The sequence below is a fragment of the Pseudonaja textilis genome, chromosome 5, assembly GCF_049901715.1.
Source record: "Pseudonaja textilis isolate UNSWEBS1 chromosome 5, rPseTex1.2, whole genome shotgun sequence".
Classification (NCBI taxonomy): Eukaryota; Metazoa; Chordata; class Lepidosauria; order Squamata; family Elapidae; genus Pseudonaja; species Pseudonaja textilis.
In genome coordinates this window covers 28,503,056-28,519,622 of record NC_141994.1, presented here as the reverse complement: position 1 = coordinate 28,519,622, position 16,567 = coordinate 28,503,056, and the positions used below count along the sequence as shown (strand labels likewise).

The 16,567-nt window shown below is 37.6% G+C and overlaps 1 protein-coding gene across 6 annotated transcripts in view; it reads left to right on the top strand.

Annotated features, from left to right (window-relative positions):
* The window catches only part of SLC38A4 (solute carrier family 38 member 4), a 75,512-nt gene that overhangs the window by 22,686 nt on the left and 36,259 nt on the right, over positions 1–16,567 (top strand). For 5 of the 6 annotated variants that reach the window (XM_087934413.1, XM_087934414.1, XM_087934410.1 and 2 more), the window contains 3 exons: positions 12,804–13,046; positions 14,683–14,773; positions 14,866–14,981. In XM_087934413.1, the coding sequence (XP_087790539.1) occupies positions 12,928–13,046; positions 14,683–14,773; positions 14,866–14,981 (326 nt within the window). In that variant the 5' untranslated portion in view covers positions 12,804–12,927. Of the gene's footprint in view, positions 1–5,023; positions 5,175–12,803; positions 13,047–14,682; positions 14,774–14,865; positions 14,982–16,567 lie in introns of all 6 variants that reach the window. The other variant, XM_087934412.1, reaches the window with a different exon arrangement.

The window sequence follows — 16,567 nt, the reverse complement described above, 5'->3', positions numbered from 1 at the left end:
ATATTGAAAAGTGGAGCGAATCTGGAAATCTTTGGAAGAGGAGTCAATAAAACATTGGAAAACCTTTATAAACATTGTCTAAAGATGGCAAGAATGTTATTGGACCTTAAACTGGAACTTAAAAACATGAAAGACATGCTACAAAAAGAAGGCAAATCATTTGGTTTCGCATTGCAATTTCTGGAAATGAAGGTTTCAAAATACCAAAAGCAACAACAAGAAGAGAAATCAACACAAGAAGTAGCCATCTTAAATGAACACTTGAATCAATGGAAATTTAAGCAAAGAGGAATAGAAAGAGAATTAATAATAGGAGAGTCAACATTGTAATTAAAAGGGGGTTTATTCTAAAAACCAAACAAAAGAAAAGGAAACAGCAGGAAAGGACATTTCAGGGGGGAGTAATGGAAAAGAAGAGAGATAGAAATTGGAGTGATAGGGACTTCCGGTTTGTTCCTCTTCAGAGCAGAATCCACAATCGTGCACGGTTTCGCCCAAGCTCACTTACTGGAGGGTCCCGATCGAGACCAGAACCACCCTGGTGGGGTGGTGAAGAAGGGGGAAGTCACCTGGAGGGTCAAGGGTAGTCACTACTCCCCTCCCTGACAGGAAAATCCCTCCCAAAGGCAAGCTGCAGTGGTGGTCCTAAAATAGCCACCATGAAGACAAAGAACACTCCGGGAAACTAAGTTTTGTGCTGGAGCAGGGAAGTAGTGAGCAGAGTGTGAACCAGGCAAAGGACATCGCTTTTGAGGTACCCCGGTATTAAAATAAAGGGCTATCTTGTAGGGAAGTGTGTGGAAGAGGCGACCAGAGAAAGTGAGAAAGAAATTGGATCTTATAACACTTGGATTGGATTAATTTGGAGGAGAAAATTTAAAGGAAAATACTTTAACACAACAAAGGTTTAGAAATTAAACTGGATAATTATTGAATTTTGGGCACTTAAAGGGCATAATCAAATGCTGAAATTGAGTGTATTGAAAAGAAAAGAAATAATAGCTAATGATTGAAATTAGAGAAATTAGAGAAAGAAGAGGATTTTAACTATTAAAGAAGAGGAAAGAAAAGAAAAAAAGGAGAAGATACAATGGAGAAACTATTTGTTGATATAAGATTGGACTTACAAGAGAATAGAATACTTTTATTGGCCAAGTGCGATTGGACACACAAGAAATTTGTCTTAGTGTAAATACTCTCAGTATAAGTCAAGATTGAATTTGCAAAATATAAGGGACATGATAAAAATTAAACTTGAAATGCGTAATTATGTACAACAGAAATTAGAAATGGTGACTCAGCATACACAAGAACAAAATAAACCAGAGGGGGAGGAGTTCTATAAAGAAGAAGCCAACATTGAAGGACAAAATGAACAACAATTATTTAAGCGGGGGGGAAAGGAATTAGATTTAAAAATTTGTGTTCTGATGGGATGATAAAAGGGAGAATGGTTCAGAAAATGGATAAAGGGAGAGAAAAAAAGCAGAAAAAGGAAGGGCAAAAGAAAAATCAAAAGAGGGAGAGAGAAAAGTTTAATAACTGAAATGATAACTGGAGGGGAATAAGAATGGGAAAAAAGGGGAATGAAGAGAAAGGACCAGAAAACAAAGAGGAATAGGAAACAAACAAGGATGAAAAGCAAGTACATTGTCCAAAGAGTGAGAGATAATGGGTGAAAAAAAAAGAATAAGGAAGGAGATTCTGCAAGGTAATATGTTGTATTGTATAGGAATATATTGAAAATAGTATTTTATAATGTATAGATGTTTCATAAGGTGTTTGAGAAAATATTATGCGGAATCTGAGAAAAATACATGTGTGTGTGTTATATACTAGATAGGGAGATTGATATTAAGGTAGAATGAAGGTGGTTAGGTCGCATTATTTTTTTTTTTTAAACAAGTTTTATTGATTTTTCAAGACAAACAAAACATATAAAACCTCCTTTCCAAGAACTACCCATAAACTTCAACAAGACAAACAAAGCATTATTCTTTAAAACATGGTTCCACATTATCACACTTGAAGCAAAACATTGGAGAAAAAATAAAAAAACCTCCTTAGTTATCATTTATACATATCTTTTCCCAATTTCTCTCCCTTTAATTTCATTTCTCCAAGATTTTATTAATTTAGAATCAAACATAATCCACACACTAAACATAAAACATAAAACTTCTTTGAAAAGTGACTTGGCCCCAGGTTACATCTTTTTTGACAGACCTAAATCAAATTCATGCCCACCTTATATACCCTTCATATCTTATTAACCATTTTGTATTTTCTATATAACTTCTCCCATCTTTTCACTCTCTTAATTATATTTTATTTACTTCATCTTATTTCAAAGTCATTATACTTATGTCTTTTGTCTGTTCTTTAGTAAACATCTATGTATCTCTTCCCTTTAACCAAAAAATTTCCCCTGTAATCGCTTTTGAAGTATGACGCCTTCTCCTAACATAAAACTTAAAATAATACATAATTTCCATTCTGATTCTGCTTAGTACCTTCTACATATTAAATCTTAAAATGAAAGAATAACAAACTTATAGTATAATTAAATGTATAATTTCTATTCTAATTCTAGTTCTAATAAGTACATTGTTTTAGAATAGAAAAAATAAAATACTAAAGTTATAATAATATTAAAACACTAACAAATTAAACTTTAACTAAGCATTAATCATTTAACAGATCTCCTAATATTTAATCAAATATCAACATCCATCATTATTAAACATTAATATTTCATTAAATATTCCAATAAACTGTTCCAAATACAAATACTACAATACTATCTTATGCACTCTTGCAGAATCTTCTTTAATTATAAGCTATCTATCATCCTTCATCTCTAAAGAAAAAACTTTTTTAAAAAAATCTTGTCCTAACCCGTGGCTTTTTTTTTCTTTTTCCTCCCTTTCTTCTCCAATCTGGTCTTTTTGCCCCTCCTCTCCTCTCCCCCTTTTAAGTTTCCCTCTCTGTTGTAATTCTCTTTTCAATTGCTTTCTAACATTGTACCTTCTTTTCATCCTATTTTTCTTTTTCTTGGTTGTTTTATTAAATCTTAAATTCTCCTTTTCCTTCCTTCCTTCCCATTTTCTTTCTTAATCAAACTTTTTAGTCCATTAAAGATGGCTTCTTCCTTTTCTTCTTCTTCTTCTCCTTCTCCTTCCTCCAGTGTTTGCTGGTACGTAGAAACCGCCATTTCTAAAAAGTGGAAGGCAGCTCCCAAAGAATCCTTGCCACTTTGTTGTCTTTCTTTTAATTTTTCATATTCCATTTTCAGTTCATCAATCGGTGGTACCATTATAAGTTTTTTTTTTTAAAAAAACAACAACAACAACCCAGATGCTTTCAATCTTGAAATAATTTCCAAATGTCAGAGTTATCAAACAATCCAAACAAGCAAAACTTTTTCCCTCTTCTTCTCTTTACAGTTTTTTCTCCAGAGGCAAAATCCCAGATATATTTTAAAAGCCGTATTTCCATTAACTAATGGTCTTGTAATCTGGTTAGGTCGCATTATTAACCAGAGGGACAATTATATTTACAGATAAGGATTGATAAAATGACAAATGTGACAGAAAAAAGTAATATGAGAAATGACAACAGAAATGAGATGAGAATTTTAGATAACATTGTAAAATAAGGTATGAGAATGTATTAATATAACATGAATTGGAATTGGGTAAGATAAACTTAATATTTAACAATAATAAGGATGATGCAATATGAAACTAAACAAATATAATGAACAGGTAACTATGGTCATGTTTATATTGAGATGTGAAACCTGGAACCACACTGCTTGCCAAATGAGAATTTTTTATTTTAAAAAATAAAATAAAAGCAGAGAGAAAATTGAATAATGGAATTATTAGGTATGTTTAACTGATATGGTGGTAGGCATTTGAAGAGAGTTTTGAAGGGTTGAAAATAAGCATGGAAGAATTATGAATTAATGTGAAATATATGCATTGAGAGATATGATTGATATTATTAATTTTGCCTATATTAAAATGTATGATATATTGATGCTACACTATTAATGTATTGTGCATATGCAGATTGAAATAAAAAAAATGGAAAAAAAAAGAAATTGGAATGATAAAAAAGGGCAAGAATGAAACAAGATTTGGAAAGAAAGGAATATGGCAAGCACATAACAATGAAATGGAATTGCTTAATTAAAAGGCACAGAGATAATGGCTGATTGAGAATTATGAAGAAGGGGCTTCTGCAAGAGTATTAGAACTAGTTTAAACTAATAAGAAATGATAGGATTGTTTAGAAAATAGTGAAATATAGATTATTAAAAGGGGAGATAGAGACTGATATTGTTTTGGTATTGCTGTGATTGCTTGCTTTTTTTCTATTTATGAGATGACATTAAGAGAGATAAATCAGAAGATATTAATAATATTAAATGAATTAATAAGCAATAACATAAGAAATGATAAACAGTGAAATATAGAGTACCAAGATGGGAGATGGGAATTTATATTGTTTTGCTATTGTAGTGATTGTTTGCTTCTTCTCCCTTTATGTTGTGAAATTAAGAGAGGTAATCAGAATAAAGATATCAATAATACTAAGTGAATTAATAAGTTGTGGCAAACAAAGTAGGAGTAATGTCAAAGGGGAAACAATATTAGTTCTTATGAAATGGTGGGATTAATTATGTTTGTTTTATCTATAAGTTTCAAATCTAGATATATTCTTAAGATAATGAGAAGGGAACTTGCAGATCCAGATTTAAAAGAGATATATGTAATGTAGTAATTACTAGAAAATTGTTATTGTGTCTTTTTCTTCTTTTTTAAAGTGTTAACTCAAAGTTAAATTATGGGAATCTTAAGGGGGATTAATTATGTGATATGTCTAACCACAGGGATGGCACCTTGGAATTGGCAAATAGGGGTGTTGTATTGTTGTTGTTATTTATTATTATTATTACTATGTTGAAAATTTGTGAATTGCTGGAATGATGAATTAATAGATGATTAAATTGCAGACCTGACACAATAAGAAGATAAAATATAATGAATATGAAGATATATAATGATGTATTAAGGATTTAAAGAAATAGATCAAGCAATGTATTGGAAAAATTATAAAATAAGATGGGAAAAGCTTGAAGATTAAAATTAAAGAAAATATATAAAGTAAGTTTAAGAAAAGATAAGTTAACAAATGTGAAAGATGAATATGAAATGTAAGTCAAGTTTGTAATGGAAATGTGTTAACCTGGAATCATTCTGTTCATTGAAAAAAGATTTTTTTTTCTTTCTCTAATATGTGAAAATTGAATACAATTTTTGCAAAAAAAAAAAAAAAAAGGTGTTTGGAAGCAATGCTTGGTTGCATATTCCAAAAGCAATCAGTAGAAAAGGTCAACGAAAGGCTAGAAAGCTCAGGTTTAGAGGCTATGAGCCTGGCTCAAAGACTAATGGCTTTAGTGTTGGGAGCAAAAGAATAGTGATTTACAGGTCTATTAGTTTTGCAGAGCAAAATTGGAACAGAATTGATGCCAATTTTTGGAATGACCCACTTAGTGATGGTAACTCACTTAGCGATGGTGTCAGCGTTCAGGGAGGAGAAGTTGAAAAAGAACTAGAAAAGGAGTCAGGAGAAGATGATGACTCAGATATGAAGCCAGAGAGGGTTGAAACACAAGAGCAGTCAATGCCACGCAGGTCAGAATGATGGAAAAAGCAGATTCCACCTGATAGGTATTCTGCTAGTGAACTAAAGGTGTGTATGAGCCAAGGAACTATCAGGAAGCATTGGCATTACCCAAAATTGAACAAGTGAAATGGAAAGAAACCATGGACAAAGAAATGAAACCCATGGGTGAACAAAAAGTGTTCACATCCTATGACTTTGCTGCAAGGTTGCAAAGTCATAGGATGTAAATGGGTATACAAAAAGAAAGCACTACCCAACAATGAGGTACAATACAAGGCAAGATTAGTGGCACAAGGATTTTCACAGAGGAAAAATGTGCACTATGATGAGGTATTTGCACCAACAGTGAAGAGTGAAAGCATAAGGCTGGCACTAGCGTTGGCAGCGGCACATGGCCATAAAATTCGGCATTTTGACATGACCACAGCATTCTTCAATGCAGAATTAGAGGAAGAAATGTACATGTTTAAGCACCAGGGTATGAAAGTAAAAAGCCTAACACTGTGTATAAATTAAACAAGGCTATATATGGGCTGAAGCAGTCAGCCAGGAATTGGGATATCTGTTTAGATACACCATTGAAGGGTCTTGGGTTCAAGAGTTGCAAGGCTGATGGTTGCATATATCAGTAATGGCGAATCTTTTTGTTGTGATGTGCTGAAAGGTATTTCTGGAAGGCCCATTTTTCGGCCTCCCGAAGCTTCCCTCAAGCCTCCAGGAGGGCGAAAACTGCCTCAAATGGACCGAAAATCAGCTGGGAGGCATGCGCATGCACTGTGCACCTGCAGTTTGGCTGGGGCTCACATGCCCACACAAATGGCTCTGCGTGCCACCTGTGGCACATGTGCCAAAGGTTCCCCATCACAGGGGTAGACCCATGATGGCGAACCTGTGGCACACGTGCCAGAGGTGGCATGCAGAGCCCTCTCTGTGGGCATGTGCACCATTGCCAGCTGCTCTTCTGCTTTCTGGTGTGCACACCGGCCAGCTAGTCTTCAGGTTTTCAGTGCTCTGGCGCATGCATGTGTGCCAGCCATCTGGTCTTCAGTTTCCAGTGCTCCAACGCATGCAAAGACCAGCTGGCCAGCATACGCATGCACACTGGCCAGCTGGTCTTTAGTTTCTAGCACTCCAGTGCGCCTGCATGCTTGCACGCGCATTCTGGTTTGGGCACACGGTGCTGAAAAGGTTCACCATCACTGGCCTAGATGATGTGGCCGAGGTCGCTTTCAGCTGGGGTGTTGGAGCCAGGCTCAATGACCCTGCTAGCAACATCTGAAGTACTTGATGGGGGCTCAGGCTAGAGCAGAAGTGGGGGTTAGCAGGCAGCATGGCAACAGGTCAGTGATTGAACCAGCGACCATCTTGTGTCCACTTGGGCTTCAATTCAGGTGCACTTCTTGCACTGCTTGAGTTCAAAGTCCATCACTATGGCCATCTGGTACCAGTCATGGATTCGGTTGGGGACCCCTCAGTAAACATAGACCCATGGTTGTTCTTAGTCCAGGCCCTCCTTAAAGTAATACTAGACCAACAGTCAGTCTGGCCAGTCTCTCAGTTTTCCAGCCACTCTGTGAAACTCCCATACATACTCCTTTGCCGCTTGGCCCCTCTGCCTTAGGTCTCGGATTTCGGCTTCCACTTGCAAGACTTGGGACTCCTCCTCGAATCTGGGTCTCAACTTCCCCACAAAGGCTTTGACATTCCTCAACTCTGCCACATCTTTATTGTGGAGATTCATCACACACTCCACAGCTTCCCCCTCTAGGTTGGTGGTCATGGCATTCACCATCACCATGTCTGATGGCTAGGCTGAGCTGTAGCAGTCCAGGTGGGTCCACGCTTGGTTGAGGAAGAATGCCAATTTCTCTGGGTCAAATGTGGCCTTCACAGGTTTGCCTTTGATGGAGGAGGAGGAAGGGGTGCCTGGAGGAGTGGGTGCCCACAGACTGGAGAATCAACTGAGCCCTGCATAGTAAGGCTACGGTTGATACCTGTGCCATCCAGGAGGAGGCTAAGGTTGCCCTACTGGACTTGCTGCAGGCTGCTGCCTTGGAGTACTCTTCCTTCAGCTTGGACTCGCTGCCTCAGCTGGTTGGGTGGCAGGGTGGCTGCTCATGCATCAGGACTGAGCTTGGCCTCAGTGAGTCAGCAGCTGCTGAGCCAGTCAAGCCTCTGTCACCACAGGTAGTCTGACTCAGCGCATCGGCTCCACTTCTTAGATCTCTGTGCAGTCAAACCTCTCTCTCAGCTGCTCTATTGATGGGCTGTGAAAGGTGGTCAGGTACTTCCATTCCCTATGCTTGTTCCACTCAGTGGTTCCCTTCGCTTTCCCTCTCGGGACGAGAGCAGCTGGCAACTGAAGGAACCTCAGGGGAAATTCCACTTCAGCAGCCTTTGGCATCCGCTTGTGCCTCTACTTGGTAAAGGTCCTCGGTAGCTAGGGCTTCCTTCCACGTCACTGGCTTCTTAGTCCTTTCCGCATGAACCTTTGGCCTGGCCACCAGTGGGAGGACTGCCTCACTGGAGCAGCTATGGTGTGACTCCAACCAGGGCAGCACTAGGGTTAGTAGCTGCTTTCCCTGTCTTCTCCATCTACGATCTTCCCTGAGTCTTTCCCACCCTTCCAGTGCTGACGGGAGGATGGTCAGTGCTCAGGACCCAGGGTAGGTTTATGAGATCTGGTTTAATGTCAAGGCTCTGACCAAGCAGATCAGAACTCTGAGACTTGGCTCTTTCTCAAAGGTCGTATTTAATGAGTACATCATATCCATCTTACATTTAGAACATTTAATCTTCCTTCAGTCCTTCACTAATTTGCAGTCTTGTGTCATAAAAGGTCAAATTAGTAATACTTTTAGATATTTATGCAATCTTTCAATATGTGTGTACATGTTTGCACAATTTATTATGCTTAAACTCATCAAACTTTCATTACACTCATTATGGGATTTCTAAATGACTAAATCACTTTTTTCTATTTGTCTTTCAATTTGTTCCCACCCATTTTTTAGCACTTACTAAAATAATGTTTCCCTTTTATTTTTTAAAATAACTTCCAGAATAATAGTACACAGAGAGAAGTGAAACACTAGTAAGGCTTCTTCCTGAAGTTTGATAGGAATTCAAATATAAATTTTGGAGAAAGGGAGAATGTAAAATAATGTGAATTAATGTTGTTACTTAATAATGTACTTAATGTAATTACTTTAACTCCCCTTGATCTTATATTTTATTTTCGCAAGATTCATGTTATGGGCAATAATACTACTCAATGCTGTATTTACAATTGTCAATTTTTAATTCAAGTGTATTATCATTTCATTACAGTTTGTTATGTAATTGTGCAACTTTTAAATATTTTGTAAGAATTAAATCCTGACCCCAAATCAACCAGTGAGCTGTCAGAAGGGGGGTTTGGATCCAAATGTAGGCTGTGCATCTCAGCTTGAGAAGAAACTGTGGATAACATTTTTTCAAGTTTTATAGATTTTTTTTAAAGTATACATCAATATCAGTACATGAACAGTGTGGCCCCTGGGTACAATTCATTTTGATACAAACATCAATAATGATAATATAATAGTTGATATATTAATCAAACTTATATAATCCTAGTATTAATATACATGTTTTTAAAGTAGTTATTCAATATTTCAATATTCCATTTTAATGCCAATGATATTATAAGCATACATGGTAATACCATCTTTCAACCTCTGATCTTTTCCATCAAATTATTACTTGTATTCTGTTATATAAAAATTTTATCTGCTAATATCCCCCCTATTTCTTATTTCTACCTCTATTCTAACTTCTAATCAGGTCACCATCGCTAATCCTATGTTAGGATTAGCCATTGCTAATACACATGTATATATTAACACATAGCCCTTCATTATTTGGTTGTTCATTCAAGTACCAATCTTTCTATTATTTAAACATACCTAATAATACTATCTTTCAACCTCCAATCTTTTCATCTAGTTATTGCTTCATATAAAGGTGTGTATTCTTATTTCTACCTCTATTCAAATTTCTAATGAGGCTATCATTATATTAGAAAAAAGAATATATGTGTGTGTGCGTGTGTGTGTGTGTGTGTGTACACACACACACAAACACACACACACGCGCACACACATACACACACACACGCATATATATAAGCTCAATACCTGTGCTTCACTACGAAACTATGTGGTCATGCTTAGTTTTTGAGGAGAAAAATAAGCGGGAAAAATTCTACCTCTGCCTACCAGCATCCATCGGTATTCATCTGGCTAGCATCCTGTCAGTGTGTGAGAGAGTTGAGGGCTATTTTGAAACTGAAACTGAATCCAAAACACCTCTCCTCTGCTTGTGTTTTGCATTTGGGAAAGATTTCTTTTCAGGTGGGAAGGCGGAGTAGAACTCCTTAGCATCAGAGCATGTTAATAATAATATACAAAATACTAATGTTCTGATGGTCATTTCGAAAAATTCTTGCTTAGTGAGCACCTAGAAGCCAAGAAGAACATAAATTTCAAGTTTGTAGACTTTATGGTTCTGGAGATTTTGTGATGATGCATGAGTGGTATTTCATATATATATATGTTATGTCCCACCTTCCAAAATAAACAGATAAGGCTGAAAGCAGCAGTCCTCGCAAATAAAGGCAGCAAACAGGAATCTTCACTGATAACAGCTGTAGATAGCCTCCACAAGATAGTCCAAGTTAATAGTTCCAACGAAATAAATCCAAGTCCCGACAAGATATTTCAGGTTTAAATCCTCCAAGCCAAAATCTTCGGTTCTCCTTGCAAACAAACACTTTGTTCCGGACAAAGTGCAAAGTCATCTCTCTCCCTTTATAGAGCAGCAGCTAATTAGTCTAATTACTGATCTGCCCTCCTCCTGTGCTCCCGTTGGTTTCTTCTCGTAAGGAGACGCCTGCTTCAGACATCCACCCAGCAATCATCTAAATTATTATCTTCACCTGAAGTCTCCATAAGTTCCTCATTGTCAGCCGTTCCCGGCTGATAACGTGATTGAGAAGCAGAGGAGGTTGAAGGTTCAGGCCGGTCCTGCAAATCAAATGTGTCCTCATTCAAAACTGCAGGCAAAACTGTTAGGACTCCCCTTTGAAATTCAAACAGACAGAGCTCTTTGCAGTAACGTCCTCATTCAAAACTGCAGGCAAAACTGTTAGGACTCCCCTTTGAAATTCAAACAGACAGAGCTCTTTGCAGTAACGTGCTAATTAACTGGCTTGCCCATCAGATTAACGTTTCCTGGTTCTGACGTCAATCCACGATCTAACAGTCATCAGATTCAAAGTTCCTAACAGGATTGGTCCTTCCAATCACTATATATATATATATATATATATATATATATATATATATATATATATATATATATATATATATATATATATATATATATATATGTTCCTTTTATCAATAATTTCTCATTCATTTTAATACTTCAATTCTTTTTGGCTTGCCTCCCATATTCTTCTCTTAAAACTTTATCAACATCTGTATCAGTGGTGGGATTCATTTTTTTTTTTACTACCGGTTCTATGGGCGTGGCTTACCTCTAATGATTTGAAATATCAGCACCATTTCTCTTGAAATCTCACTCATTTCCCCCTGATGGAGCATCTTGCCTTAATTTAATAGGTCCTACTCTTACTCAAGTCCAAAAACAATATATTCTAGTACAATGTTACTCCTTAGAAAGTTCAATAATTATAGTTCTTTACATCTCAGGATTATTAATCAATTCCTTTTAAGTAGTCCAGGAAGCTTCTGCAAATCAAAAGTCAATTTGCTTTACTTAAAAGTCTTCCTTATTTTCACAATAAAGTCTCCAGTAATCATAAAGTAACTAGTTATAGAACAGTAAGTGTCACCAGAGTCCTCCAAATGAATGTTGTTTATTTCTCTTATCAAAAAATTTTCTAAACTTGAAAGGGTCTGATATATTCCATTCACCAGTAGATTCACCAGCAGTGGTGGTATTCAAATAAAGTTGCTACCGATTCGATGGGCGTAGCTTGGTGGGCACGCTTTGCATACATGCACACTGCGTGCACGCGTGTGCCAAACATGCACTTTGCACAGGCACAGAGGCATTCTAACTCACCTCCTGCAAGCCTGCACGATGCCAGTTGCTGCAGCAGTTGCCACACGGCGCTATTCTGTGCTGCACAAAGCAGCTACGCTTCGAATTCTGGCCATAAAAGTGAGTATGGGAGGCCGGGCAGGCAGGTGAGCCAAACACAGAGCAGTGGAGAGAACCGGTTTGGTCTCCGCTGCTCATCGCCACTACCGGCTCTCCAGAACTGGGCAGAAATGGTCAAATGCCACCACTGATCACCAGTAATGTTGTTTCAAGTCTTGTAGATTTAATTAATCCAAATTTAGTTCAGTTTATGGAAGCAAAGTCAGCTATTCAAGTAGATTCAGGTAGATAGTCCAGCATTTTATACTGCCTTTCCAAAACAGTACCTGCCCAATTTAAAAGTCCAATTTTCTATGTTTTAAAAGGTCTTTATCTTTTCTCACCTTAGTTCTTTTCTTTCAGGTCTAGGATTTTTCTCTCTATGGTTGTTTGCCACTTTGAAAAATAGTTCTAAGAGTCTCATTTCCTGGATTTTCCTCTTTCTTTTTTTCTTTAAAGTTGGGGTCTAACTAAAAAGGAATCTTTTCACCCAGATGCAGTCACTGTTCATCTGCACTGCTCCTACACAGTTCTTTGTTTCCTTGGCTGACCCAGTTTCCTGTCAGCCATGATATCTGCCTTTTCTCTTCATTGAGGGAGCAGGAAGAAGCCCTGAGTCCAGTAGGAGAGTTGCTGCTCTTTGTGAACTGCAGGGCACCCCTCTTTTCTTCACCACCCCTACAGGGTGGCTTTAGCTCCTTTTGGAGCCCTCCAAAAGGGAGAACTTGGCATGGGAGCATGGAGATTGCTCTTCACATCTGATAGCACTGCAATGTCAGCCAGAAATCCTGGATAACATTTAAATTCATACACATTTTTCTATATTAAAATATTATTACATCCCTTTCCATTTCTCTAATTTGATGTTGGTGATTTTTTTTTGTATTCTGTTACAGAACTAAGTGTTTCAAGAATCAACATCTTGTGGATGCAGAACCTTTAAACCAAAGGCCCAGTTCTGTTGACACGAAATTGTTTCAGGGTGTTTGTGTGTGTTACTGGAAATCGCTGACTGCTCAGATGGATCGTCTGGAATTACAGAAAGTCAACACAGAACTTGATGAGGAGAGCAACAGTGGAGAAAGCACTGAAGACAATGATGCAGATATGGCTGATCCAGATAAAGCTACTATTAGCAGGTAGGAAGCAATGTAGTTGCAGAAAGTACAAGACCAAAACATGTTAGAAAAGTAATAGAATTTCACTGGAGGAAGTCAGATGATTAAATAATGGATATTGATGAAAATGAAAATGCCTGTTTCTACTTTTCCTGTAAAAGGCAGGAAACCTATATATAAAAACCTATATATAAAAAGAAATATGCAGGTTTGCTGCACAGTTTAACACTTATTCTTAGTGTAATGCACATTGTTTAATTTATTATAAATGTTTTCTCTGAGGATTCTCATTATTACTCTCAAACTGATCACATATATAAGTTAATATTTGAAGCCACAGGAACCAGTGCTCATTTTCAGATGACTGTCTTGCCTTGAAACCTGTTTAATAATTTGGACAGTACATTTGATTTTAAACAATTAAGCATTCTACTGCCGGAACTGTGTAATACAGGTAGTTTACAGGAAAAGTAGAAACAAGCATTTTCATTTTCATCAATATCCATTATTTAATTATTTACAACCATTCATTTAGCAACTGTTTAAAGTTAATCTGCACTGAAAAAAGTGACTTATGACTATTTACATTATTTACAACCATTCATTTAGCAATTGTTTAAAGTTAATCTGCACTGAAAAAAGTGACTTATGACCAATCTCACTCTTATCACTGTTGTAGCATCCTCGTGGTCAGGTCATCAAAATTTGGGCATTTGGCAACTGGCATGTATTTAGAATGGCTCAGCATCCTGAAGTCATGTAATCACCATTTCCAAAAAGCAGTAAATAAGTAAAGCATGTCAGGCACAAAGGATCAGGATTATACATCAAGCTGCAGTACAGATTTAGTCAAGCTTTCACACTAGAATCTGGTCAATTAATGGCCAGCACTAAATCTGCACTAAATAGCACTTATAGCAATAGCACTTAGACTTATATACCACTTCACAGTGCTTTTTGCAGCCGTCTCTAAGCGTTTATAGAGTCAGCATATTGCCCCCAACAATTTGGGTCCTCATTTTACCCATCTCGGAAGGAGTCAATCTTGAGCCTGGTGAGGCTCGAACTGCTGAATTGCTGGCAGCCAGTAGTCAGCAGAAGTAGCCTACAGTACTGTACTCTAACCACTGCACCACCATGGCTCTATAAGGGTCAAAGGAATTCAAGGGGCTGGACTTGAATCATTTATGACAATCTAAAGACTAAGCTGGTGGCATATTTAACTCTATCCCTTCACCTTTGCCTGCTCTTCTCCTACAAAGCCAGATTTGCTTAATAGCTGTGAGATTCAAATAACTGTGGCAAAAAGGTTGTGAAATCAGGCACTATTTTACTTAACAATCACCTTGTTTAACGATAAAAATTTGTGATCATAGGTTGAGAATTACATGTATTGCCTCCTTTTCCCAGTAGCTAATCTGTTTTTTTTGTTACAATTTATATTGTCCCCTTTACTGAGTCTTAAGACTAACAGCCTTAGTAATCAAAATGATTTATCTGGCACCAAGAAAGTTACATCTGTGCTGTCTGTTTATTTTACTTCTATCATGTTTCCATGTTATTTTATGTTGTTTAAAGTTGGCCAGAGCAATATAAAGTTACTTAATTTCATTTTATTTTCATTAAAAATCTTGTGCTTCCTTTTTCTCCCTTTCAGTCACTTGGTTGGTGATGATGCAGAAAGCCAGAAGTTTCTTGCTAACGGCTTCCTGGCTAAAAAGAAAATCGAAAGTTATACAGATGAATATGTAAGTATGTTAGCAACAGTTATATTGAAGGCCTGTCCCTGGAGAAGTGGTGCAATTAACACATCTTCATTGTGATTTTTTTTCCTCAACAGCATCCAGGAAATATTTCATTTGGTATTTCAGCATTTAATTTAAGCAACGCCATCATGGGCAGTGGTATCTTAGGGTTATCCTATGCCATGGCCAACACTGGAATTGTCCTTTTTATGTAAGTAGTAAGTTATGTTTTTTTTAAAAAAATGTAAGGAAAATTAGGAGTATCTGATTTTGAGCCATAAGGTCAATACATCATATTGCTAGTCTAGTCATAGGATAAAAGACTCATCCCTTATGTCTGTGGAGTTTCAGGCCATTATGGGCTCAAAGATGTTTTTTCAAGAGTCAACCGGACTTTTTGGTTTTTCTTTGAAGACGTTTCGTTTCTCATCCAAGAAATTTCTTCAGCTCTGACAGGATGGTGGGAATGGAAGGATTTATATCAGGGGTGGGTTTCAAAATTTTTAATGAAGTGTTCTCTGCCTGTTTGCTGGGTGGGCATCGCCATGGTGAGCATGGCCTAGTCGGCCTTTTGCATTATGGCGGGGGAGCATTTTTTCCCTCCCTGGGCTCCTGAGGCTTTCCTCAAGCCTCTGGGAGGGTGAAAATGGCCTCCCCGGGCTCCGGAGGCGCTCTCTAGAAGCCAGAAACGGGCCCATTTCCAGTCTTCCTGAACTTCCAGGAGGCCTGTTTTTCACCCTCCCCAAGCCTCTGTGTGCACCCCGCACTTACCTGCATCCAAAATGAGCTACATGGGGACTCCTGGGAGGGGTGGGGTGGGCAGGGCGGGGCCAGTCAGGAGTGAAATTTGGGGTTCTCCAAATGGCACAAAATATTAGCCAGGGGCTCTCCCAAACCTTTGTGAACCCCCAGCAGCCCACCCCTGATTTATACTCATTTGCATTCATTTAGAGAGTCATTGAAGTCACAGGGTCACCTGAGTGGTACAAATGGGTTTGGAGCCTTCTTGAAGCTGTTGAAAGGACTGTGTTTGTAAATAGGAGATATATGATGTTGTATCCCTCCCCCTCTATTGACAGCCCCTCTCTTGGTTGCTGAGCAGAAATCTTAACGTCTATGGAGTTTCTCAGTCGGGTCATGGTTGTCCCAAAGGTGTTTTTTCAAGAGTCAACTGGACTTTCTGTTTTGAATTTGAAGACGTTTTGGAAGCTTCATGGATGAGAAGTGAAACATCTTCAAAGAAAAAAACAAAAAGTCCAGTTGACTCTTGAAAAAGCACCTTTGGGACTCATCCCTTCTGCAATTGGTTAATACTAAAGTATTACAAATCCACTTTTAAAGGGATAGGGAGAGAATATAGACAAGAAGCATTCTCATTTGATGAGAACTCTGTGTATTTTGTATACAGGAAAAATACAGAGCGCAAAAGAAGCTAACAGGAGAAACAATCCAAATCCTAATATAACCATGTTAGGAATTCTCTCACATTCTTAACATATGAGAAACAATAAGATAGTAATTTCCTGTATACAAACCTGGACCTGGCAGAATTCACTCACTTGATGTTGTGGCAAACAGCATGCATAATAGTAAAATCCAGTATCATTTCAGTCTTTGAGGCAAATCCAAACAATGCCTTATATACTTAACAATCTATATCTGTTGATCAATGGTAGCTTTCTCTGTTTTTCTCAAATGGAAAAAAGGGAGCCAAAAGTAAGTGATTTAGAACAGATATTGATATCCTATTAATTAGATAGCTTGCATGATAATGGGGCTGCAGGAGATTTTGCTCGA